This window comes from Nuphar pumila, chromosome 12 (assembly GCF_984573655.1).
Source record: "Nuphar pumila chromosome 12, dmNupPumi1.hap1.1, whole genome shotgun sequence".
Taxonomy (NCBI): Eukaryota; Viridiplantae; Streptophyta; class Magnoliopsida; order Nymphaeales; family Nymphaeaceae; genus Nuphar; species Nuphar pumila.
In genome coordinates, this window is record NC_143260.1 from 84,781,627 (window position 1) to 84,808,354 (window position 26,728).

Genomic DNA, 26,728 nt, shown 5'->3' on the forward strand with positions numbered 1-26,728 from the left:
TATATATATATATATAAAGAAAACCATATCATGCAACACGCATAAAGCACACACATGCACTTTTTAAAAAGTACATTTGAATTTGGAAAGTGGAAGTAACTTTCTCACCCAAAAATGACAATGTTTTTTCAAAAAGGCCATTAGTTTCATGGGTGTTTTGGTCATGTCAAATAGTCGAATGTTACTAATGTTAATATAAAGGGTTTAATGTTAGATAAACCATGTGTGTGTAGATAAAAAAATTGTGACCCATGTTCTAGGTTTACAAAACTTCCATGTCATGTCAAGTGTGTCATTATTATCAGAGTTATCGGAAGGTTCTTAGGTAGGTGGGAAGCTCGCTTCCCAGAAACTCGCTTCGGAAGCGCGGTACTCCTCGCTTCCGAAACTTCATGGGAAGCTCGATTCCCCCACGCTTCTTCTATGCTTCTCATACACATGGTCTATGCATACTATATACTTTTCTCACATTTCTTTTCATCTTTTTCATGTATTTTCTCTCACTTTCACTCACTTTCCATGTACTTTCTTTAAATTGGTAACCATCATCGTTAGATTTTAATAAAAATTTAACTCTTTTACAGAAAAATCATGAAATATAAGAATGATCAATTTTATTTTAGTTTTTATTTGTTTCTTGTTTGATTCCATATTGCTTCATTTTTTATTCATATTTCGCTTTTAAATTGAAACTTCGCTTCCCGCTTCGTATAAATTTTAAAATGCCTCGCTTCCGCTTCTTGTATCGTTTCCCGCTTCCGCTTCCTAGTTTGGCAACCTTGATTATTATATCTTGTAATAATGCCCATGTCTATGTGACATAACTTCTAGATACCCCAGTTTTTAGCTTATTTAGTATTTAGCCTTATTTGTAAAAGTAAATTTAGTAAGTTTTTTGGCTAAAATGAAACAGATTTTATGATTACTTTGTTAATTATGTTTAAAATTAAAAAATGATCTTGCTGCCTTCATATTGACAGCCTTTTCGCAGTTTTATTTGAATCACCAAAGAAAGAACTATGGGATAAATTGCAAGCACTTTATTGCTTCTCAGACACATACATTTAATTACTAATTTGACACTCTTTGTTCTTTGTTGCTCAAAATGCTTTACCCTCTCTTTTTTTATAGCTAGATGTTCAAATATGTTTTACCTTCTCTTTGTATTTTGACATTCAATTATGTCCCCATATATCTACTTTTCAATAGTTTCACAGCTTTTTATGATCATTATGATGTATTACCAATTTAGCTTTTAGAATACTGGTTATGTGAAACACACACACACACAATGCATGGCTTTGTATTGCAAAACATTTACAAAACCCTTACTACTATTCTAGCATTCGCAATGACACAAATCAACAAAAGAATTCAACAATGACTCATCTTCTCAAGTCGCTAATTTTATCATGTTCAAACATGGTGCCAGGATCACCCTATTACCCAAGATGCCTTTTCGATAAAGGAGAGTTTAGGATTCAAGGCATTTTCCCAGACCCTCTTTAGGGCACTTTTGCAGGTGTTACAGGTTTTGAAATGGCATGGATCATACCATCTGTGTAAGAAACCACAACCACACCACAATCTATCCATTCCAACAAGAACTGTGCCAGATCTACGGGCTTCAAAGAATTCTAAAATACATGCCTTCATATTTAAAAAATTTCATATTTTCAGTTCACGTCACATATTCAGAAGAAAAAAGATGACAAGAGCCAAAACACCAACTTGGATACAAAGCCATTATCTGTTACTACTAATTATCAATTTATTATGGAAAATAAGCTAACTTTAGGATGTGAGTCATACCAAAAGAATGTTGGTAAAATGCACATAGGGCAATTAAACAGAAAAACTTTACTTGCAACTATTCAATAATTGGTTTTATGCACAGAAATACACATGTACACATGCATGATACATGCACACCTGCATGGAGGCACACATGCATGTCAAAAAGAGAACATGAGAAAGGAGATGAACTCACTGCTTTCAAGCTGAGTACCTGAGTCATATCATGATTAAACTCTGATGTTGATAGAGCCCTTTCAGATTTCCCTGACAACTCTTTTGTTCCAGGAGCATATTCATCAACTTGATGAACAATGTTTTTAGCTAAAAATGCACCACTGTCATTTTTTAAATTGCCTGAGGAAATTGAACAGTGATTGTTAACCAATTGTTTCAATTTATTCAAAATAACATCATCTTTTTCTTTTGTCCTGCTGTCAAACTCATTGTCAATGGCTTGCTTTTCATTGTTTGAACATCTTGTGTTTGCAGAACTAGACTTGACGCTAGCACTGTCATCAGCAGATAAGTCATACACTGAGACATGATGTTTTGAATCACACTCATATAAATTATCAGAGCAGCTCCATTCATTATTCATCCAGTTTTTCCAACCAGAACTTGTCTCTTCAACCTTACTGAATGATGACACTACCACTGCATTTATTGCAGTCAATTCAGGATTCGACTTATCACCAAGACTGATGTTATCTTTCAAACCATTTGTCCACTGATATGTATTCCTAGGCAAAATAGCAGGAAGAATGCTCCTTCTTGTTGCATATTTCATAAATAACAAAATCAAAGCATCAACCTGAGCATGGTCCAATTCAAAACAAAATTGTGTGGGAGAGCAATAACTTTCATTCAAAATGTTCCTGAATTGATTTTCTAAAATTGGATGACATTCATGCCGTACACATATCCGAACCTTGTCATGGAGCAAAAGGGCAGTATCAGAAAGCATTCTAAGATATCAGGACCAAAGGAATATGCTAAGACAACAGATGCAAAAAGCAAACACTCCATGATAGGAGATCACCATAATGTACCTGAGCAGGGTATTTTGTCTTTTCTAAACCATCATTAGTCCAAGCATATGGATCAATGTTCATCTGCCCGGAGCTTGCAGCCTCATAAATGCCATGCAAACTTCTGTCACCATAATTGAATAAGAACAAAGGGAGTCCTGTTTGAATGTTCCTCACATATGAGAAATGAGATGCTGGTAAACCTGCAGCATGATCATCCAATATCCGAATTTATTACTAAAAAGTGCAATCATATATAAGAAATGCAAATAAAATATTACATGATCCAGTGAAGCATTTTAGCTTAAAATCATATCAGCATTCTAATATGCATCCTAGAAAGCATTATAATGCTTCACAAGCTTGGTACCTAGAAGAATACCATCAAGGTATGGAAATGCCTTAAAGAATATCCACAATTGCAAAACATAATAATGTTAATTTAGAGTTTCAAGCTCAAATCATATCAAGAAGCTATAGTATCAAACTTTTCATACCATTGGCTGTAAGTTTTCAGCCACTCAGAAGTAATTGCTACAACAACAACAACAACTACGCCTTCATCCCAAAACAATTGGGGTCGGCGATATGAACCAACAAAGAAAATCATTCTGGGTCTTCCACATGAATCCTTCTCCTCCAATCATTTCTATCCAATGCCATGTCCTCGGTGAGGTTCAAAGCATTCATATCCTTTCCTATCATCTCCATCCAAGTCTTCCTAGGCCTACCCCGACCTCTTTTAACTAATATATTTTCCCATTTCTCCATCCTTCTAACTAGAGCATCATTAGGCCTTCGCCGAATATGTCCAAACCACCGTAAACGATTCACTCAGAAGTAATTGCTATTCACTAAAATTCATAGATCAAGAAGTAGGCAGCAATAAAGTAAACTAACATATAGGACTAATACATAGTTCATTCCATCAATGATAGGCATAATGCATGAGAAAAAAAAGAATCATTGGACTAGAACTAGCACAAGGTAACACATATGATCTGGTATCCACTTACACCCTCATACCACTTTAAATTGTACAGTAAAATTAAACATATGCAGCTTGTTCTTTAGGAAATGTCTTACTCCAGATCAACTTTTGAGAAGATGACCCAATTTTTCACCTGAGCAACTTCAGTTTAATCGGTTCAGTCACATAATAGTTCAAGTCATTCAATTGATGAAGCACTTCCATTATTTAACACATCATCGGGTCTACTTAATCAATGACCAAGTATGGAAACAAGACTACAGTTCCATGTGACCACACCCGTGACACCTACAAGTTAACAATATTCAGCTTTCATGATACAAAATTTTTTCCAAATTCAACTTCTCCATTATATTAATCTAAGTAGGTGTAATATAGAAATCCACTTTCCAGTGGCATATGGACTTCATGCTCATGTCCTGCTGGAACACCAACTCTAAGTTTCTTGGACCTTTTTCATCATAAATATCCAAGTTTGCTTTTTCCTCGTGCATTACACAGTTGTCTTCAATGTTTCTAAATGTGTCATAGTTGGAGAATTCATTCATCTTGCACCTGATTGATGGCATATGATATGTTCATACAGGTTAAAATTTTATGTATTCCAATACTTTCATGCTCCCAATTTTTCTAGTTCTTGTACAGAACCATCCTCATCCATGCACAACCAATTCAAGGCTACTCATATGAGACTGCTTACGCTAAGTCGTTCTCATATATTTCTAGCATATCCATAAAATACTTATTCTAAGATAGTCATACCTCATCGAATGACATCCTCACAATAGTGGATAAAGCTAATGGCAAAATTTCATTCATGAAACACAATTTCCAGTCAGCATTATATCATTAACACACAACAAACACATATATGTATTTCTCTTTATACAAACAATGAATAACTGATGGTCATCCTCATAAAAATTTCTTTGGTATGTACTAGAAGCTGCAGCAAGCCAGCAATAATCCAAAAGCCCACTTCAATTCATGCAATGACCTTAACTTTTTTTTTTTTTTTTTTTGGGGGGGGGGGGGGGGGGGGGAGAGAGAGAGAGAGAGAAAACATGCAATGACCTTGTAAATCTACTTTATTGTATGAGCCTTGTGAAATAACAAAGGTCAATTGCATTCAATGTGTAAAAAAGCATTCTTAAAGTGGCAAGAAAGACTAAACTTTTATCATCAGAGTTTTAAAACAGGACCAGATATCTCCACATAGTCTAATATAGGCTATTGATAAAATACACCTTTACCACTAATCTGACATTATATAACTTCACATTATGTCTTTATACCTTGTTTTTTCACAATGCCAATATGTTTGATCTAAGTGTGTGGATCCATTTTGATAGCATGCCTTAACCCACTTATGAACCTTTTTAACTCAATGATAGCTTCGGGGTTCTTTAACTTCATAAAATTTTATACAAGTACCTGAAAGTGTGCATGACACACTCACATCTCATGTACTAACAAATTAGCTGAAGGACTCAAATTGATCTCACATTCAAGATATCTTTCTTGCAGATTTTCTTCAATTTGATATACAATATCTTTGGATGTGATTTTTCTTTTTAATTTCAGGTGTACATTGTAATGAAATATGCGGAAAAACAAACACAATGTGCACAAACACTATTACAAGTCCAATAAAGAACAATACAAAAGCACTAAGGCACTACACAAGCACAAAGTGCATATACAAGACATCAAAGAGTCACAAATAATAACACAAGAACATAAAAAATATAATATTTATTTAATAGAATGCTTAGGAAAAGCATTAAGTACAAATGAGGGGGGAGATCCCCTTTATATACACATGGAGAGGCTCAAAGAGCCGTTGGGAATAAATATAGCTGTTGGGAAGCTCCCAACGGCTCTTATGGCCTTTGACCAAAAATCCCTTAGCCATTTACAAAATAATAAAAAAACAATAAATAAAAGAAAAAGAAAAAGATTGACGTGCCACTAATGGGCACAGCTAGGGATGCACACGAGCCGAGCTTGGCAAGTTCAAGCTTGGCTTGCTCATGTAAACTAGTGTACAAGCTCGGCCCGAGCCTGAACCATTGGTGTTCAGGCTCGGCTCGTGCCGAGTATCGATCCAAGTCGAGCTCGGCTAGGGCTTAGCAGAGAGAGAGAGAGAGAGAGAGAGAGAGAGAGAAATGGGGTTGGGGATGGGTTTGAAGACTCTGAACCTTGTTGTTGGGTGGCGATGGTGGCCACCATCTTCTCTCTCTACCACCTATCCTTCATCTGCAACCCTCCGAAGTTGTTGAGTCTAAACCCACCTCCCTCCTTTGTCCCCACCCACCTCCTTCAAAAGATCACCACCATCCAGGCCACCATCACCCACCTCGCCCGTCATTGCTGCTCCTCCGCCAATGCCTCCTCCACCTACAAATAGATCGAATATGGGGAGAGAGAGAGAGAGCACTTGCGCCCTGTTAGTCTTTCAATGAAAGAACTCGTTCAACATTAGTTATTGTTTGCTTCCTTTTGTACATCAAAGGATTTGCTTGCAACATTTAATTTTTCTCATACAAAGCACAGGAAGGGATGCAAAGGGTTTTTCTTTTATAGATCGTAAGCTAGCCAAGTTAAAGAAGGGCAGCGTAGATACTTTTGTAAATTTAGGCATAACATTTATATTCTTTCCACATGTTAGAGTACACCATCAATTATATCCTTCCAAATGTTGCCCTCATGATTTTTGAGAGAAAGATAGTCTTTCTCTTTCACTTGGTCTTTTGTGTATGTGTAAAAGATAGAAAAAAACTTTGACAGAGAAACGGTCATACTGCATTGCCTTTATCTCTTCAATTTCTCTATCAAACTTGTAGAACCTGTGAAAGTATCTTTAATAAGATACTATGATCAAGACATTAATATTCTTGATAGAAACACGTGCACTCATGCACAATAAGAACTCTTAGAACACTTGTGCATAAAAGCACAACCCACTAAATCTCACAAATGCTTAAATGCATAAAAGAATAGGAAAGCTTTATTAATCACTTGGGCTTTGACCCAAAGCCATAGGAAATACAATAGGAGAATGCCCCTTTTTATAGAGGAAGTGGATGCCTTGGAGGGGCTCCACTTCTAGTCGTTGGAGCCCCTCCAACGATCACAAAAAGAAAAAATACAAAAAAGAAAAAGAAAAAAGAATTAAAGAAAAATACAACATATTCGAAAAAGAATATGCGCAAAATGACTAAACTACCTCTACGACTATTACAAGAAATAAGTATATATATTTTATGTATATATGTAGGTACATATGCATATACATGAAATATATATGTGCATGTATCTTCCTATATATAAAATATATATATATCATTACATGGATTTGATATTACAATTTAACACCCACACTCAAACTTAGGGCATGATGACCGAAACTTTGCCAAGAAGGAAGTTGAACCGCGAAGAATACAGTGCTTTGGTGAAGAAATCTGTCAACTGATATTCTGAAGTGACATACGAAAGTTCTATGATTCCTTTCAGATAGGCTTCCCGAATATAATGACAGTCCATCTCAATATGTGTTTAGTCCGCTCGTGAAACGTATGATTTTTGACAATATATATTGCACTCTTATTATCGCAGCATAGCTTTGTGGGCCTTTCTATTGTGATCCCCATGTCTTCTAACAGCTGATGAATCCATACACTTTCCATAGTAGTAGTTGTCATAGCACGATATTCAGTTAAGGATAGAGACACTTTTTGTTGCTTCTTACATCTCCATGAGATCAGCGAGTCTCCTAAGAACACGCAAAAACCATTGATAGAGTGACGGTTATTTGGGTCACCTCTCCAGTCAGAGTCAGTATAAGCAATTAACTTTAATTCAGAAGAATATGACAAGAATACTCCCTTATTTATTGTGCCCTTTATGTATCTTACAACCTGCAAGATGGCACTCATGTGGACTGATGTTGGTGCATGTTGAAACTGACTTGCAGTATGAACTGCATGAGAAATATCTGGTCTAGTAATACTCAGATACATTAATGATCCCATAAGTTGTCTGTAAGGGGTGGGATCGAAGAGAGGAATACCATCATTAATCTTCATTTTGGCTCCTATTATAGCAGGAGTTTCACAAGCCTTATTATTTGTAATACCTGACCTGTCAATAATCTCAAAAGCAAGCTTAGTTTGAGATAAAAAATACCCTCTATGAGAGTATGATACTTCAATACTCAAAAAATAAGTTAGAAATCCCAAATCAGACATTTCAAATCTATCTTTCAAAATAGTTTTTATACTCTTAACCCCCTTAAAATCACTTTTGGTTATAAGCATATCATCCACATATAAGAGCAGAATGACAATCTCTGTATTGGTTTTTCTGACAAAAAAGGCGGTGTCAGTGAAACAGGATGAAAAACCATTTTCTAACATTACAGAGTTAAACCTATCCTACCAAGCCTTGGGGGCTTGTTTTAAACCATAAAGTGTTTTACGAAGGCGAAGCACTTTCCCTTTTAGAGTCGCTATTCCTGGTGGAGCATCCATATATACCTCTTCATTCAGATCACCATTTAGGAAGGCATTTTTAACATCCATTTGATAGATATTTCATTTATTGATTAAGGCAACAGTGATGAGACATCGAACAGTCACCATTCGGGCCACAAGGGCAAAAGTTTTTTCATAGTCAATCTCGTATTCTTGACTATAACCCTTTGCTACCAATCGAGCCTTATATCTCTTAAGAGATCCATCGCTCTTAGTTTTTACCTTAAATACTCATCTACATCCTATTGCTTTCTTACCCTTAGCGAGATCTTAGAGCTCCCAAGTCTTTGTGTAAGAACTAAAAAAAAAATTGTTTGGATCCGGGCCGGATCCGGATCCGACCTGGGTAAATCAGTCGGTTGCGTGCTTTTAAAAGCACGCAGCGACTGAGGGAGGAGGTTCTCGAAACCTCCTTCCCCCTCTCGTCTCTCGGTCTCCCCCCCCTCCGACTCGTCTCTACGCCCTCTCTCTCGCTGGAGACCCCGGTCGACCTGCCGCCACCTGCGACCTCCTTCCGGCGCCGCCGCTGCCGCCGTCGATGACTTCCAGGTACGCCCCTTCTCTCTCTTTCTCCTGTTTTCTGTCCTCTCCCCCTTTCTTCTCCTTTTCAGTCGGCAGGCCGGCAAGGGGCGACACCCCCTACCGCCTGTGTTTCGACTGGTTGGCAGGGGCTTTTGCCCCTGCCTCTCACCTTTCAAAGAGTCGGCAGGGGGGGCGACGCCCCCCTGTCACCTGTTTTTGTCGGGCGGCAGGGGTTTCCAACCCCTGCCCCTCTCTCCTCGTCTTCTTCTCCTCTCAGAAACGACAGGGGCCAAAGGCCCCTGTCTTGTTTCGTTGTTAGGCAAGCCGACAGGGGCCTTTGGCCCCTGCCTCCTCTTCCAAAAGCCGCAGGGGGGGGGGGGGGCTCCTGCGTCTCTCTCCCTCTTTGCTAATTTTCCTAGCAGGGGCCATTGGCCCCTGCCCCTTTTATTGTTCCAGCAGGGGCTGAAGGCCCCTGCCCTTTTTTCGGTTCCCCTATTTAGGTGCGCAGGGGAGGGTTCGACCCTCCCTGCCTCTGTCTATCGTAGGGAGGGGCTCGAACCCTCCCTGCCTTCGAGTGGGGGCATGACTGACTCTTTGTTCACATGCAAGAACTTTATGTCGAAGATCACCTTGAAATCGTTGAGTGGGTACATGAGAAACTAGTAGTGCCCCACCAATCGCGATCCTTGTCCTTTACTTTGTCGTTGCGCATCGTGCACAGGTTTTGTGTTGCACTCCTGTTTACAGTTCCTTTACTTTGTCGTTGCGCATCGTGCAAAGGTTCTGCGTTGCACTCTTGCTTACAGTTTTTACTTGCCGTCGCGCACCGCGCAAAGGTTTTGCGTTGCACTCCTGCTTACGGTCTTTACTTTGCCGTCGCGCAAAGGTTTTGTGTTGCACTCCTGTTTACAGTCTTTACTTGTTGTTGTGCGTTGTACCGAGGGTTTGCGTTGCACTCCTGTTTATAGTCTTTACTTTGCCGTCGCGCTTTGCGTCAGGCTCTTGCTTTTGCATATGTGTTTTTAGTGCCTTGCTATTGCAGATGACGTGCAGGTTCTTGCTCTTTGCGTATGCCTTAAAGGCATCCTCGTAGAGGATGCAAGGGGCATTTACCCCTCTCCCCCTTGCGACAAGAGTTCAGTCGGGAGCGAGCGACACATCCTCGTCTAAGGAGAGGGATACCTCGCAAGGATCCTAGCTCTTCGTGTGTGCAGTCCGGCAGAGTCGACTTGAGATTTTAGGGAGCTGCGCAAAAGCATCAAAGGCTGCTCCAAATCGAAGCATTTGGAAGGATGTGACTGGCCAGTTCTGCTCGCCTTTTTTGGCATATCTCGGGTGATCCCGAATTGGGGGTTCGAGCGAACTTCTTAGCGGGTGTTCTATTGAGAAACCCGTATCCCATCTATCGAGGTCGGTATCGAGTCATGCGAGACATGTAGATACCCCGATAGCGGATGTGATTCGAGATAATCACATGCATAATGTTGGCACAAGGTACCGTTGTTTCAAAAGATAAAGTAAAGTTGATAAACTTTACATCTTTGTGAAACACTCCTGTTGAGGCTTCTATTGAAGAGCTATACCCCCTTCATCCTAGAGTACTTGTAGTCGTGCACGACACGTCTAGTACTGCGATGATCGGATGAGACGGTCGTGCGACCTCGAACAACGCTAAATGCAAAATGCTGTAATCACATAAATGGTCTCACATTCGCCTTCACAGGCAAGATGCTCGAGTGGTTTAAAGACTACAGCATAGAATGGGTCGTTAGTTAAGCAACCCCTAACGCACCCGTTCGCTTCTGTTGTCTGTCAAGGGAGATGACAAATCGGTACAAAAACTCCAATGGACAGGTTGTTAACAACCACCCCACGGGCAAAGATCCGGCCTCCCCAGTCATTGGAGTTAGGGGATAGGGGCTACACAAGTTAGCTCAACACTTCTGCAGAAGTTGGATGCATCCGTGACACTGCTTTTCAGCCTCTGGGGAATCCTCTCTCGGCTAATGTCGTCCCCTTTGGAGCGGACTCAACTAGCTATTCGGGTTATTGAAAATGCATAGAATAACAGATGCCCGAACTAGTCTCAGTTGTTTTTACGTTTTGCCTGCGCGTACCCGCAGGCCAGTAATTATCGAAACATAAGGTCTGTTCACACTGGTCGTGGGTCGTGAGATTCGCTTGCACTACGGATTCGCTTGCACTACTGAATCACTTGCACTACTGCTTCACTTGCACTACTGCTTCGCTTGCACTACTGCTTCGCTTGCACTACTGATTCGTTTGCACTACTGATTCGCTTGCACTACTGATTCACTTGCACTACTGATTCGCTTGCTTGCTCGATAGTTCAGTATGCTACTCGTTGAGCTGTGCACGCCTGTCAAGGCGTTACTCTAGTTGGTTAAACTGCTTACGCAGTTCTTTGCGGAGTAATAAGGAGTTTCTCATACTAGTTAAATGCTTATAATAATAGCATTATACTCGTTGCTACATATTAGCATGTGACTTGCTTTATCCCTTGGTCGAACTGTTTGGTGCTTATTGTAGTGTAGCACTTGTTGGCTTGCATCTCTTATGATTGATGTGATTGCATACAGCTCGTAATCTACAAACTGGTGGCAACTAGGATTGATGTGGCCGCTTGTCTTATAAGCTGCTTACATATTGTGATATAACTGTCGCCGTATGATTGCTTATGAATGACTTGTGATGTAATGGTTTATTCCTTACAATTAATTTAATTACTTGTCGATGGACTGAGCCATTTTATGGTAATTATATGTTTTACGAGCATTGTTATGAGTGCTTGTCTTATTCAGTTGTTTTGTTTGGCTGACGGGTAGAGTTAGTTACCCTTCGCCCATAGAATCAACTGAATTGCCATATCTGCGCGTTCTCATGTGTCGTTTACACATGCTTTGAGGGCCTATTTGAGGATTGCAATATTCCTTGTGGCAATCATACAATGCGTAGGATTATACGCTTCTGCGTGGAGTGATACGATGCATATTGTTGATATACATGCTTGTGCCCATATTGTGGCTACTGACATCGAGAGCAGTCAACTGTTTGGAGCAGTCGATTGTATAGATGCGTGTATCACCGAGTAGGGTGTTTGTCGAGCACCTGATCTCCAAAGGATTATCTGCGAGGGCGTGTATGATCAAGACCAGGTACCCGGCTAGAGTGGTAGATTCTCTGTGAGGATGTACACTGTCCACGAACGGGTAGCCGCGAAGACGGTGAACTCTTGTGAGGAAGCATATGGTCCAAGACCAGGTATATCATCTAGGGCGGAATTCCTTGTGAGGTTATACATTTCCTAGACCAGGTGATCCGGCGTTGATCTTGTTGTTTGTATTAGTGGCTATTGACCCTGAGAGCGGTCATTTGTGTTGATGCTTGTATCGCAATGAATTTCATTGGATATGGCATTTGTTGGGGACCCGCTTCCCAAAGGGTTCGCTGTGGGAGTATGTATGATCAAGATCAGGTGACCCGGCTAGAGCGGTAAAATCTTTGTGAGGATGTACACTGTCCACGAACGGGCAGCCGCAAAGTCGGTGAACTCCTGTGAGGAAGTGTATGGTCCAAGACCGAGTATACCCTCTAGGGCAGTAATTCCTTGTCAGGTCGTATATCTCCCGGACCGAGCGATCCGATGTGGATCTTGTGTTTTTGCTTACCACAGAAAGTTATGGTGAGTTGTGACGATCTCCTGAGATTGTTTGTGATAGCCAACTATGAATTCATAGTTTCGGCTTTCTGTTTTAGCATGATTACATGCAGGACTCATATGTGAGAATCAGATCGTTAGCGATTTGAGTTGGTGATTATGTTTTGGACCTTCTACGGAAGGGTGGGCTTTTCTGAGGAAGTATGACTCCTTAGTGCGTCATAACCGGTGACGGTTAGCCGCGTAAGACTTTGAGAGATGAGGATATGTTAAGATCGTTCAGGACAAAACGTTGGTTAGAAGTAGTGAGTGACAAACGATGCCCTGATGGTGATTAGAGGACAAGCTTGTTGCGTAGTAGTTCACTGCTTACGATCAAATGGATCGTATGTTGCGTTGGTCAGTTGAACTGCTTACTTGCGTCGAACTGCTTACTGTTTGCACTACTTACGCGCTTGCATTGCTGACTCGCTTGCACTACTTACTTGCTCGCATTGATGATTCGCTTGTACTACTTACGTTTTTGCACTATTCACCTGCTTGCATTGCTTACCTGTTTAACTGCATATCTGCTTTAAACTGCGCAGCCTACTGAATCAATTATACTTAATTCAGTTTCCTGTTAGTCTCTCTTGTGCACCTACTAGTTTTTCGCGAAACTAACTCATTCTATGGGTACAGGTGATGATTAGGTACACTACGAGCGATAGCGCGATTGCAAGATGGCTTCAAGACTTCTTCTTCCTGCTCTTAGCTCGCGTCCTAGACGCTTGGGTTTGTATCGGATTTCCTTTAGGATATCCGAATCTTGTGAATTTTGGTTCTTTTAGCTAACGTGCCCAAAGTTATGAGCTTGCCTTCTGAGTTATCAAAGAAAAGTCTTCTGCTGATTTCATAAACAAACTCTGAAGGAAAGGGATATTTCTAGTCTCTTGCTTATTTTTCTGAAAAGGTTCGCAAGTTTGAAATTTGGGGCGTTACACTTTGCCCTGTTGAGAACTGAAAGCTCACATTCCATTGCTTTTAGTCATTCATCATTCTTTTTGGCTTCTTCGAAGTTTTTGGGTTCTATATATGAATGAATGGCACTAAAGCAGACTCTATGTTTAGGAGTAAAGGAGTCATATGAAAAGAACCTAGAAGGCATCTTTCTACTTCTCTCAGTCCTTCGTAGGTTTTCATCATTGGTTGAGTTGGAACTACTAGGTTCACCGTATTTTTCAATTGCACTCCTAAAATTGGTTCTATCTCTATGGGTATATGTTATGGGATCTCTTAATGCTCCTTCATTACTATGTTAGGAGATAGGAGGATGGGAAGAATATCTTCTTTATCACTGACTTTATTATGAATGAGATCATCATCACTATCATCATCATGAGCTAACATTTCAAACAAAAAAGAGTAATCCATGTTTTCTGTAGAATGATGCACCACACCCTAGGTAGAGAGAGAGAGATGAGAGAGAGAGAGAGACGGCTGCACATGTAGAGAAACTCGTTAATTAACATTAGGGCTCTCTCTATGTTAAATAGAGAGAGGCCAAAATAATAAATTACTAAGTCCCTTATTTCATAAAACTTTCAAATAACCTCCAAACTAAGAAGGTTTAAACTTAAACCACCTACTGAGAGAACAAGACGGATAGTACACATCTGTGCAACAGGAGAAAAAGTTTCAAAAAAGTCAATATCAGATGTCTGAGTATACCCTTTCACTACTAATCAGGCCTTGTACCTTTCAATAGAACCATCAGATTTGTACTTTATTGTATATACCCATTTACATCCAACAATGTCAGCATCTGCTGGGGAATCAACTAGATCCCATGTATGCTGAGATACTAAAGCATTCATTTCTTCTTGCATAGCCAGCTTCCAGCGATTATCAAGTTCTGCCTGTTGATAGTTCAGAGGAATAGTTTCAGCAGATAAGGCTGAAATAAAAGACTTCATCTGATTTCTAATTCTAGCATCGAAGACAAAATGAGATATGGGATATAAGGTACATTGTCGTGTCCCCTTTCGTAGAGCAATAGGCCTATTATCATCATCCTGAAGATCACTATTGTCAGTAGAACTTACCTCAGGAGAAGAAGAATATGAAGGCTCTTGCAGAGGTGGAGCTCTACGCACATATACCAATGGAGGATTATTAAATCTGGAAGAGGATGAAGTTTGGCTCGGTAATAAGGGCACAAATTCCAAAGGAAAATGAGACTCGGCTTCTCCAGTCATCGGAGTTAGGGGAATTGGGATTACCATAAATTATCCTAGGTGGTAACTCTCAGGTACTTCTTCAGAAGTTGGATGCATCCATGGGCCACGAATGCCTTTGGAGATTTACTCTCTTGGTCACTGACCGTCTCCTTAGGAGCGGACTCAGTCAGCCATCCGGGTTAATGAAAACACCTGACATAATAAACCCCCGGATCAGCCTTGGTTGTTTCTACGTTTTGCGTTTGTGCGTACCCACAGGCCAGTTAATATCAGAACTTAAAGAATATCTTTCTAAATAGTTGTAGATGATTGAGAGTAACACTGCTAGAAATACTTCAACCAATAGTTCTTTGCTTACGTTACACTTGTTAGAATAACTTTCAATTGTATTTGTTGCCTTAATATAATAAACTGTTTATCTCATGAATGTCCTACTTTATTTTATTTTACTTATCCATTCGTGCACCTACTGGTTTGTTGTGAAACTGACCCATTTCATGGGCAGGTGATGAGTAGGACTTCACAAGCGGCCGATGGCGTGGTGCAACATGACTCAAGATTTCTCTTCTTTCTACTGGCATCTTGGCTCTGAGTTTTGGAGTTTTTCTTTAGATTATTGAACTTTGGGAAATTGCTCCTTTTGTAATAAACTGCAGATTTTATTAATAATCTATTGCTTTGTTTTTTCAATTCCTTTTTAGTAGTTGTTCATGTGAATGCTGGTTTTTCAGCTAACGTACCCAGGATTGTTGACTTGTGCTCATTTCTAAATGTCTTCCGCTGTCGCTTTTAAAAGTGAAAACTTTAAATCTTTGAAAGGTTTTTCGATAATGTTTTCGAAATCACAAGTTGAAATTTTGGGGCGTTACATCGGCTCATTCTGTAAATGAGTCGAACTTGAATTGAGCTCAAGGCTCGGCCGAGTAAACGAGCTGAGCTTGATCGGCTTAGCGAGCTTGATAAGGCTCAACTCTTATTTATATAATATATAAAATATAATATATAGTGTATAATATATAAAATATAATATATAGTGTATAATATATAATATATAATATATAATCGCTCTCAATCCCCTCCCATCTCTCTCCCTCTCTCTTCCCATCTCCCTCTCGAGCCCCTGCCTCTCTCTCTTTCTCTCGAGGCCCTCCCACCTCTCTCAAGTCTCGAGCCCCTCCCTCCCTCTCTCTCTCTCCCATCTCTCTCTGAAGCCCCAGTCCATGACCCCTACTTGGCATTAGTGTTGTGCTGTCCACCACTAAATGCAGCTACTCAAGGAAAGAGTATGATGGCTGTATCAGTTTGGCCTATATGGTTCTGCAAGTTTGATAGAGAAATTGAAGAGATAAAGGCAACGCAGTATGACTGTTCCTCTGTTAAAGTTTTTTCCATCTTTTACACATACACGGAAGGCCAGGTGAAAGAGCAAGACTGTCTCTCTCTCAAAAATCATGAGGGCAACATTTGGAAGGATATAATTGATGGTGTACTCTAACATGTGGAAAGAATATAAATGTTATGCCTAAATTTGCAAAAGTATCTACGCTGCCCTTCTTCAACTTAGCCAGCTTGCCTTCTATAAAAGAAAAACCCTTTGCATCCCTTCCTGTGCTTTGTATGAGAAAAATTAAATGTTGCTAGCAAATCCTTTGAATTCATCCTAAACCCATTTAGACCTGACCTGCGCATGATCTAATGGTATAGGTCCAACCCAGGGAAAATATCTGCAGAATCTCATGATACCCACATTATTATGTCATAAGTGTTGAGAATAGGTGGTTTTTAGTTTAAGTCCTTTTATATTAGAGGTTTTTCAAAATTTTGTTTTCATAAGGACTTAGATGTAATTATTCCTTTTAGCCTCTCTCTATTTAATATAGAGAGAAGCCCTAATCTAAAGGTATCGAGATTATTTTCTGTGCAACCGACTCTCTCTCTCTCTCTACACAGGTGGTTACTTCCTTCTACATGGTATCAAAGCCCTCGATCTCGGGAGCGTCATCACGAGAGGACTGATCTTCACCAACGAGAAAAAAAAAAACCCGACTGCGTGAAATCAGGTTTGTTGTTGCACGATTGCGGAAGATCTGATAACAGATCTGGGATGTTACCCAGATCTGTCGTCAGATCTAAGGATGGAGCTCCCAGCGAGGATTTCCTGGAGCCGTAACCTCTTTTTTCTTTTGGAATCTAGAGTTTTTTTTTTCGTGATCTCCTGTCGTGATTTCCTGGACATTGACGAGTTGTGTTCCTGCTGTTGCGTGCTTGCCGTGATTGTTGTGCTGTTGGTTGTTCCTGCTGTTTGGGTCACGCAGCAAGTTTCTGTGCTGCTGCGTGCCAGCCGTGATTTTCATTTTTTCTGTGCTGACTGCGTGTCAGTCGTGATTTTCATTTTTTCTGTGTTGATTACGTGTCTGCCGTGATTCTGAAATTTATTTCCTGTGCTTGTTGCGTGTGATCGAGATATGATTGATCTATTTAATTGTCCTCTGAAGACTTGTTGGCCGTTATGCCTTATATGTTTGGGGAACAATAGTTGTCGTGATCATCTGTGTTGCAACTAAATATTATCGTTGGTCGTGGTGTGTTTGGGTGCAGCAATGGTCGTGACTCCCTGCTGTGTCGAGTTTTGTTTCCTGCTGTGTTAGTTTAAGCTATCCCTCTGTCGTGAAAGCAGCAGGAGTGATTCCCTGCTGGTTGTGGGCTGTTTTTTTTTTTGAAACAACAGGGCTTATTCCTTACAGTGTTGGAAAATTCTACTTGAATACTTGTTGTTCAAGTGAGCAGTATGGCTGAAAATTCGAAATGTGATTCTAAAATGGAACATATTGGGGAGTATAAGGCTTTTGCCAACCTCTTCTTGTACGGCTCTTCCGTAAGGTTGAATGAAACCAACTATGCCAAGTGGTCCAGAACTTTTATGATGTCGGTATCTGGACATCGTCGAAAACATATTCTGTTGGAAGACGAACCCCTTGAAAAATTGAAAAAATATGTTACTTGGGATGAAGATAATGACATAGTTATGTCATGGATCATGAATAGTGTTGAACCCCATATTGCAGATGGATTGATCTACTATAATAGAGCCAAACTGATGTGGGACAATCTTCGTGATACATACTCACAAGAAACTAATGTGAGTCGTATCCTGCAAGTAGAACAAGAGATATATAATTTGCAACAGGGAGATCAGACCTTGGCCCAATACTATGCCTCTGTCAAAGCTGTGTTTGAAAGACTTAATGCTCACAGGCCTCTTTGTTGCTCGAAGCAAAAGGATCATCAAGAACAAACCATGGTTGCTCGTTTTCTTACAGGTCTTTCTTCAGAATTTTCTGTTGCAAAAGTTCAAATGTTGACTGGATCAGATGTTCCCACTCTTGCTGATGCATACAATCGTCTGAGTAGACTTACGATCTCTCTGCCACAATCTCAGCATGTGACTCAGTCATCTGCTCTTGTTGTCTCATCTGGTTATGGGCGTGAAAATATTCAGAATATCAGAGGACGAGGACGTGGTATAGGAGGCAGAGTAAAGCTTCAATGTACATTCTATGAAAAATCTGGACATTTAGAAGATCGTTGCTGGGATAAGCATGGTCGGCCAACCTCTTCTTCATCAAAGTCATATACTCCTAAAGCAAATGTTACTACTATCGAGGCAACAAATGTACAGGAGAATATCTCTGCAAGTGACCGTAGTATCACCCTCAGTCGTGCTGAATTTGATGAGTTGATAGCTCTTCGTCCTTTGAGTTTCACTCCTCCTGTAGCTGGTGTTGCCTATTCAACCGGAAATCATCTTCATCTGACTGACAGTAAGTAGATTATTGACTCTGGTGCATCCAGACATTTGTGTGGAAATTCACTTGTTTTCTCAGATATAAAGGATATTAATGCTCATCGAGGAGTCTCATTAGCCGATGGGAGTTCCTCCCCGGTTGTTGGTAAGGAAAATATTTCTATATCCTCCTCATTACAGTTGCAAAATGTTCTTCATGCTCCAAACTTTCCTCAAAGTTTACGCTCTGTTAGTTGCCTTATAAGAGAGCAAAACTGTAGAGTAATATTTGATCTGATGGGTTGTCATTTTCAGGATTTGCTGACGGGGAAGAAGATTGGTAAAGGCTATGAAGAAAATGGAGTCTACTACCTACATCATCCAATGGGTAATGTTCATGCTGCAGAGGCATCGTCGTCTTGGTCATCCTTCTTTGTCAAAGCTTCGTTCGGTCTTTCCTCAAATTCCTTCCACCACATCATTTCAGTGTGAAGCATGTCAGTTGGGAAAGCATCATCGAAGTTCGTTCCCTTCGGGTCAGAGTCAGTCTAGTAATAAAGTTTTTGAACTTCTTCATGCAGATGTATGGGGTCCTAGTAAGATTCCTACTAGGACTCAGTGTCGTTATTATCTTGTTATTGTTGATGATTTCTCTAAGTTGTCATGGGTATTTTTAATAAAAGAACGATCTGAAGTTCCAAGTATTATCAAATCCCTAATTCTTGAAATAAAAACTCAGTTTGAATCTATTGTCAAGATTGTTCGCACTGATAATGCTCTCGAGTTTAAATCAAAAGGTTTGTTACAATTTTACCAAGATCATGACATCCAACCCCAAACTTCCTGTGCCTATTCATCTCAACAAAATGGGGTGGCTGAGCGAAAACATCGGCACCTGCTTGATGTTGCCAGGACCATTATGATTCAATCCAATGTTCCTGCGTTATACTGGGGTGATGCGATTACCACTGCTTGCTATCTGATCAACCGCATGCCTTCGTCTTTTGTGGGTGATCAAATTCCATTACATATCCTAAAACCTAATGCCCCACTTTTTTCTTTCTCACCAAAAATATTTGGATGTGTTTGTTTTGTACACAAACTTGGCCATGACCGTAATAAATTAGCCGCTCAAGCTACAAAATGCATATTTATAGGTTATCCAAAAAATCAAAAGGGCTATCGATGTTATAATCCTATTTCTCGCCGAGAGTATGAAAAAAGTGGTGAATAAGAGTCATTAATGTCACTTTCATATTTTACGAATAGTACAAAGCAATACGCTTGGTGGTCTAACGTCAACTACACTGCTACCACCATGAAAACTTGTGTAAGAATTTGAAAATTTCTTGAATTTTAAATGACGTTTCCTTCAATTATGATCTTGCAGACATATGAAAAAAGTATAAACAGATACGATAACTGCGTCGAAGCCGCCTATATACTCGATTCAAGAACAAGTCGTTTATGCAGGAATTGTCGATTTGTCGGTTCCTTATTCGCGAAGCAAAGTGGAACTGTGTGTTGTGTCATTCAAATATTAATGAAACGTCCTATCACCCTCCGTCAGTTTTCAAGTATATACGTCAGTTTCATTAAACCAAAAGCAAATCTTCAGTAAAAATGCACTCCGCATTAATGACCCGTGGGGTGGTTGTTAACAACCTGTCCATCAGAGTGTTTGTACCATCCATCCTCTCCCTTGATGAATCGTGAAGGTCGAATGGGTACGACGGGGGTTTCTTAACCGCCGCCCCATTCTACATGCTCTGGTCTGTTAGACCCACTCAAGCATCTTGCCTGTGAAGGCGAGTTGTTACCATTTATGTGATCTCAGCATTGTGCTAAATGTACGCTTCGAGGTTGCTACAACCTCATCATCCAAACATCGTAACACACATGGGACGTACTTGTCCAAAAGTACAATCGTACCTACCTAGAGGTACGACTACGATGAGAGGGCAACATTTAATGTTTTGTGATTCTTTTGGTTCATATATGACATATATTGCTCTCTGAGCAATTGGCCTGTGGAGGCCGACATTATCTCATTGATATCGGTAAGATGTTGATTGCCCACTTCAGGGTACTTCATTACCTCTCGTAAAACTTATATCGTACCTATCTTAAGGTCCGGTTACAGTAGCAATTGTGATGGGTTTCTCTCTAGAAATGAGTCTACCCATCAAGTTTTACATTAAGCATGCAATTTCAGAAGAATAAGGATGAGGAAACGCAAAACAGACAATCGCAAGTTAAGTAATTCTACGAGTAAGAATGTATGCCAAAAAAACTATTTTATCACAGAATCCTTATAATTTATTTTATTCATACAAACCCTTTGTGCGACTTTCCCCTACCTCGGGATGTCGTGCAGCTGCGTGCGTCTATAGGTGTAGATGATACGAGGGTCGGGCCGCGGAGCGCGAACTGGACCCGTTGCGTAAATCTGCAAGAGTGTGAAATATTCAAGTATGCTAATATAATTAATGGTGCGACGGGGGCAAGGGTAGGATTAGGCGACAGGGAGTGAGCCCCTGACTGCCGAAAACAGCAAGGCGGCAGGGAGCGAGCCTCTGTCGACAGCACCGAGGCGGCAGGGGGGGCAGCCCCTGCCGATAGCAACGAGGCGGCAGGGGGCCAGCCCCTGCCGACAGCATCGAGGCGGCAGGGGGCCAGCCCCTGCCGACAACAACGAGATGGCAGTGGGCCAGCCCCTGCCGACAGCAGCGAAGCGGCAGGGGTCGAGCCCCTGCCAACAGCGAGCAACGAGACGGCAGGGGCCAGCCCCTGCCAACAAGCAACGAGACGGCAAGGGCCAGCCCCTGCCGACAGCAAGCAACGACAGGGGTCGAGCCCTTGCCGACAGCAAGCAACGAGACGGCAGGGGCCAGCCCCTGCCGACAGCAACAAGGTGGCAGAGGGCCAGCCCCTGGTGACAGCCGAGAGGCGACAGAGGGCCAACCCCTGTCGACAGAGAGAGAGAGAGATCGGGACGGGGATGACAGGGGGCAATCGACCTCCCGTCGGTCGCCCAATCACCCACAAGGGAGAGGGGGTGTCGCAGGGGCCATTGGCCCCCTGCCGGCACTCCGACGAACCCCCAGAGATAGAAGGAGATGACAGGGGCCCCGTAGGCCCCTGTCGAGCCTCCGATGGGCACAGGGGAAGGTGGGAGGGCGCGACAGGGGCCGTGCGCCGCCTGTCGGCCTCCCGGTGAACCCTCAAGAAGAGAGTGAAGAGGGAGGTGAAAAGAGGAAGAGGGAAGGTACGTACCTGGGAGGAGACCGACGGCGGTGGTCGGCGTCGGTGTGGGTCGCAGCGGCGGCGTCGATCGGTGCTGAATGGCGTGCGCAGGGAAGGAGGAGGTTCGAGAGGGAGGTGCCTCCCCCTGCCCTCCTGCGGTGCTCTTAAAGGGGACGGGGGGGCGATAAATGGGGAAACCCCGATGGGTTTCCCTTATCCGCCCGAAAACAAAGGTGGGGGGTGCGGCGCTCGGGAAGAGGATTTCTTAAAATCCTCTTCCTGAGTCGGGTTATTAAAACCCTATCGAGGATGGGCCCGGGTCGGGTCCGGACCCGACCTGGCCCGGGTCTGATACAATAAATTTTTTTTTTAAACCGTGGGTTTTTACAGCCGAGCTCGAGTCGGCTCAGTTCGTTGTGCATCCCTAGGCACAACCTATTATAAAAGATGAAAAATACCCCTAGAGGGTTTTATTACATCATTAGAAATATATATATATATATATATATATATATATATATATATATATATATATATATATATATATACACATGTACAACTTAACATACATGCATTGGAAATTCTCACCCAAGCAATAGGAAAAATCATCTGCCTTCAGTCTAACCAGCATCTTGATTACATAAAAGCTGCTAATTGACGACCAGACATGCCAGATCTAAAGATTCCAGCCATGGTCCCCATGCTGCTTCCGTCCATTCTTCCAGATAAATAATTTCTCTGCTAGTGAAAGCATTGTAGATATACGACCTATCCAGGGGTATTTTCATCATTTTATCAGATTATGTACAGTTTTGTCCTTTTATAATTTCTCAGAGATATTTTGATCAAAAGGGAAATATATTCATGCAATGTATGTATGTATAGTACAGCTGAAAAGACAGATAATGATCTTGTCCTAACTCCTCTCTTGTTCTCTCTCCTTTTCATAAACAAAAAACATATTTTATCTTTTAACGCTTCAAAAGCAGCAACTTGCTGCCTCCTATTGTTGTAACATTCACGTTTAAAGAATTGACCGGGGTTTATTCTCCATTCAAACATTTAAAAATATTTTCCCAAATACTGATGCTTCAGGGGACATATATGGGCTCTTAATAGTTACAACAGAAAATAAAATATTCCTTAATAAATAAAATAAACCAGTTATGCAATAATCAATGGAATAAAAATAAATTATTTCATCTACAAGTAGGAACTTATTTCAAATGAAACCACCAATAAGGAGTTCTAAGAAAAGTAACAGTACGAGAGAGAGAGAGAGAGAGACCAAAAAGCTGCTTAGAGAGACACTCTTTCATCATATGTTTCTTGCAACCAAATATAACTCCACCAAGATCTCCTTTCTTCAGGTTCCTTGAGAATAAATCAGGATTCATACTTCACAAAGTAGAACCAGTGCTCTCTTGCTACAGATCACAAAAACCTCACGTCCATTTTGAAAAGCATAATCTCCTCTTCCAATAGCGGATCTTGCTTCGACCTGAAACCCAACAACAGTATGACATTTGAGCAGATCTCTTTGTGTTGATAGATTGGTCAACTTTAACCTTGCTTGACCAAGAAACATCAAGTCTTTTGATCAGCACCACTCCAATGTTGGATTGGCCTGAAAATGGTAGGGTGGCACCAGTAGGGATGTAAATGGTTTGGATTTGGAACAGCTAAATACATGGGTGAGTCAGATCTGTAAAGCTAAAAACTGCTGTCATCCTGGATCCGACCCATTTGCATCCTTAGGCACCAGTTGTCATTATCAGTGCAACACTGCTAATTTTAGGCCAATTTGACATCAGAATAGTGCAGCTTACCATCATAATATACTCAAGTGTACACAAAATAATGGCATTTTTTAAAATTCAAAGTTAGTTTTTTGGGCATTATAGGTCTTTTGAACTTGGAGCGAAATGAAAAGTTGAACACCTTTTCCAAAAAAATAACTTTATGAAGTTATCAAAGTTACCTTTCTTACCTCAAAAAGTAACCTTGCATTTTAAAAAATGTCATTGTTTAGTGTGTTTTAGTCATTTTCATAAGGTTAAATCCATCTAATGTTAAACCTAACTGGTTTAATGGTAGATTAACAATATATATGTGAAAAAATATATGGTGGTTCCGTACCATGATATTAAACAAAAAAGTATGATTTTTTGCGTGAAAATTTTACTGCATTGTGAGCCGTTGAGTTTTAAATCCTTTAAAAACATGTTTATATGTCACAATCACATAATTCAAAACTCATTTTCTACTAAACAAACCTTGTAGATCACATCCATAAGGTCTAATTTCCAAAAAAGGTCTAAAGGTATGAAAAGAAAGTGACTTATACTCAATAGTTTTGTGCCTTCAATAGAACCAAATACTAACCCTATATATATATATATATATTATATTTATATTTATATTTGTATTTATATTTATATATAAAAAAATAAGTCTCTAGTGTGGATGTGCATACAGTATCAATGAGTTGTAACGAGCAATATCTTATTGCTTATGTTTTTCTGAGTCTAACCCTGCAAATATGGTCTGGAACAACTTTTGAATCATCAGAATCTGATTGTGTATAGGATTTTCTGGTTAGTAAAAAATCAACGGCTGGAAATGCACTGAATTTTCATGACTTAAAAAAGTATTTTACGTTGAAAAAAACACGATTCAAGGGTTGATCTCTAACAAACTATGTCGAACACATGTGCAGGGTTAGATTGAGTCTTTGCATATATGAGTTTTCAACTCATTGATACCGTATGCACATTCGCACCAGAGAACTATATATATATATGGAATCCGACTAGAGTTGATTCGTTCCCATCCTAAAAATTCTCAGGTCGCATATATGCGTAGAATTGGGGACCCATAAATCTGCATTTCTCGCTAGAACTATAACAATGTGGAGAGGGAGTAACCACCAATCACCGCTCAATCCAAAGGCGAACAACTTTATTCAATTCAAGTGTCAACAACGTTCCCGCTCTGAAAAGACAAAACCCCAAGCCACAAAACCGCAGGAGGATGTGAAGGGCATCAGAAAACATCATCATTTTAGAAAGATGAAAGAAACGCCCAAACCCAATTCTTATATCGTCAACCATCGGTGAGGTCGTAATCGACAACGATTTTCCATCGATTATGCACCACAAGAAAGCACTCCCCACAATCAAAGAAACAGAAACGCAGAAATGAAGAAACCTAAACTCGAAGAACGCAGAATTATTGAGCAAAGACGATCGAAGAAAAGGCTTCCGAGAGAGAGAGAGAGAGAGAGAGAGAGAGAGAGATCACACCTGAGGAAGCCGTCGATGGAGGCTTCTCGTCTCGGGTGAATAGGGCGGCTCGGAAAAAACACCGAAAGCGATACAAGAAAAATAGAAGGAGAGGGGTTTTGGTAGTTTGGTTAGTAATTGGGTACAAGCTGGTATTTGGGTCTTGAAAGTCCATGTAAAAGCCGGTTCTTTGAATGAGACGAGACGAAGTGATTATGAACCAGGCTTCCGATTTGAAACGCTCTTGGTCAGAGACTCTGAGGCTGTTAGTGGTGTCGGCTACACCCACCCGACCCGATTCGACCCAACCCGGTATCGACCAAAAATGATAAGAACTTTGATTCCGGTCCAGACAGTGGAACGAAAATAACATAACGCGGCAGACGGAGTTCTGTGCGTCCGCCGCTTCCAATGTTTGTTGAAAAATACGTTCTCTGCCCTAAAAGTACGGTGGGGATCGGGACAGATATAGAATCATGATATGTCCAAGCCTGATTTAATGTTTAGGTAGTAGATCCAATTTAGCAGAGTTGTTTGGATCAGAATCTAATTCAATTAAGTAGCATAACCGAAATGGAATGTGGATTCCCAAACCATGGTTGATGTAGTAGGGTTGTTTGTCGATCCAAAATTTAAATGTGAATTCAACTGATTCCAACCCAAATCAGTTGCAGGTCAGCTCAAGGTTGAGCCAAACAAAATTTAATGAGGTAGAGGTCAAAACATGTTTAGATTGGAGGACCGGTTTGAACATGATCAATCTTCACTTCTATTATTTTACTAAAAATTTTAAAACTAGTTTCTTGGAACAAAAATGCCATCCAAACAGCCTTAAATTATAAAACGTCCTCTATCGGTCATCCGAACAAAACATGAAGTTCCAAAAAATTGGTTTCACATACTTAGTTTTAAAAAAAAAAAATGATTTATGAAAAAACAGTTTCCATAATTGTCATCCAAACAGGCTCTAAAAGTATCCAAGTTTGGCATTCTTGTGGTGAGCCACGTGGAGCTTGAGCTAGCTTGTTTACAGAGAAAATATATTGCTTGGGAGCTAGAAGCTCTGTGACAAATATCGCGAGATTTATAAAAATCTTGCCGATATATATATATATATATATATATATATATATATATATATATATATATATATATATATATATTGCGAGAAATTGCCTGAAAGTTTAAAACAATAATTTCTCGTGAGATTTTAAAACCGTGACAAATATTGTGATATTTATATTTTTAAAAGATATTTATATTGTTAAAAGATATTTATCATGAAAACCCTTGAGATTTTTATTTTTAAATGTGCTTCATTTATATTTTCTTATAAAAATATTTTTTATATTTTTTAATTTATTTTTTATTCCCAATATTTTGCAAAAAAGAACGTGAGATTCATGAAAATTTTCAAAATCTACTGAGAATTTTACCTGCTGAGACTTTTGTCACTATGGCTGGAAGTAATAGGATTAGAGAAAGCGAAAATAAATATTGGCTACGCTCTAGAGTATGCAGCTCTCTAACTGAATCTCGTAGGTGCAAGCTTTATTTGGTAAATTTTACCCCACAAATGCGTTGAACATTGGTTGATTTACTAGGAAATGTGTTTTGGATTGCATAGTTTCAACGTAAAAATA

The 26,728-nt window shown here is 40.3% G+C and overlaps 1 protein-coding gene across 2 annotated transcripts in view; it reads right to left on the reverse strand.

Moving 5' to 3' along the window:
• LOC149821108 (uncharacterized) overlaps window positions 1–25,187 on the reverse strand; it is a 57,936-nt gene extending 32,749 nt beyond the window's left edge. For both annotated transcript variants that reach the window (XR_016426444.1, XM_089982417.1), the window contains exons 1-4: window positions 25,107–25,187; window positions 23,090–23,302; window positions 2,847–3,028; window positions 2,009–2,725 (exon numbers count right to left, since the gene is read on the reverse strand). Coding sequence is in view for 1 of the 2 variants with exons in the window: in XM_089982417.1 (XP_089838543.1) it covers window positions 2,009–2,725; window positions 2,847–3,028; window positions 23,090–23,198 (1,008 nt within the window). In the remaining variant the exon portion in view is untranslated. The remainder of the gene's footprint in view (window positions 1–2,008; window positions 2,726–2,846; window positions 3,029–23,089; window positions 23,303–25,106) is intronic.
• Window positions 25,188–26,728: the final 1,541 nt, after the last annotated feature.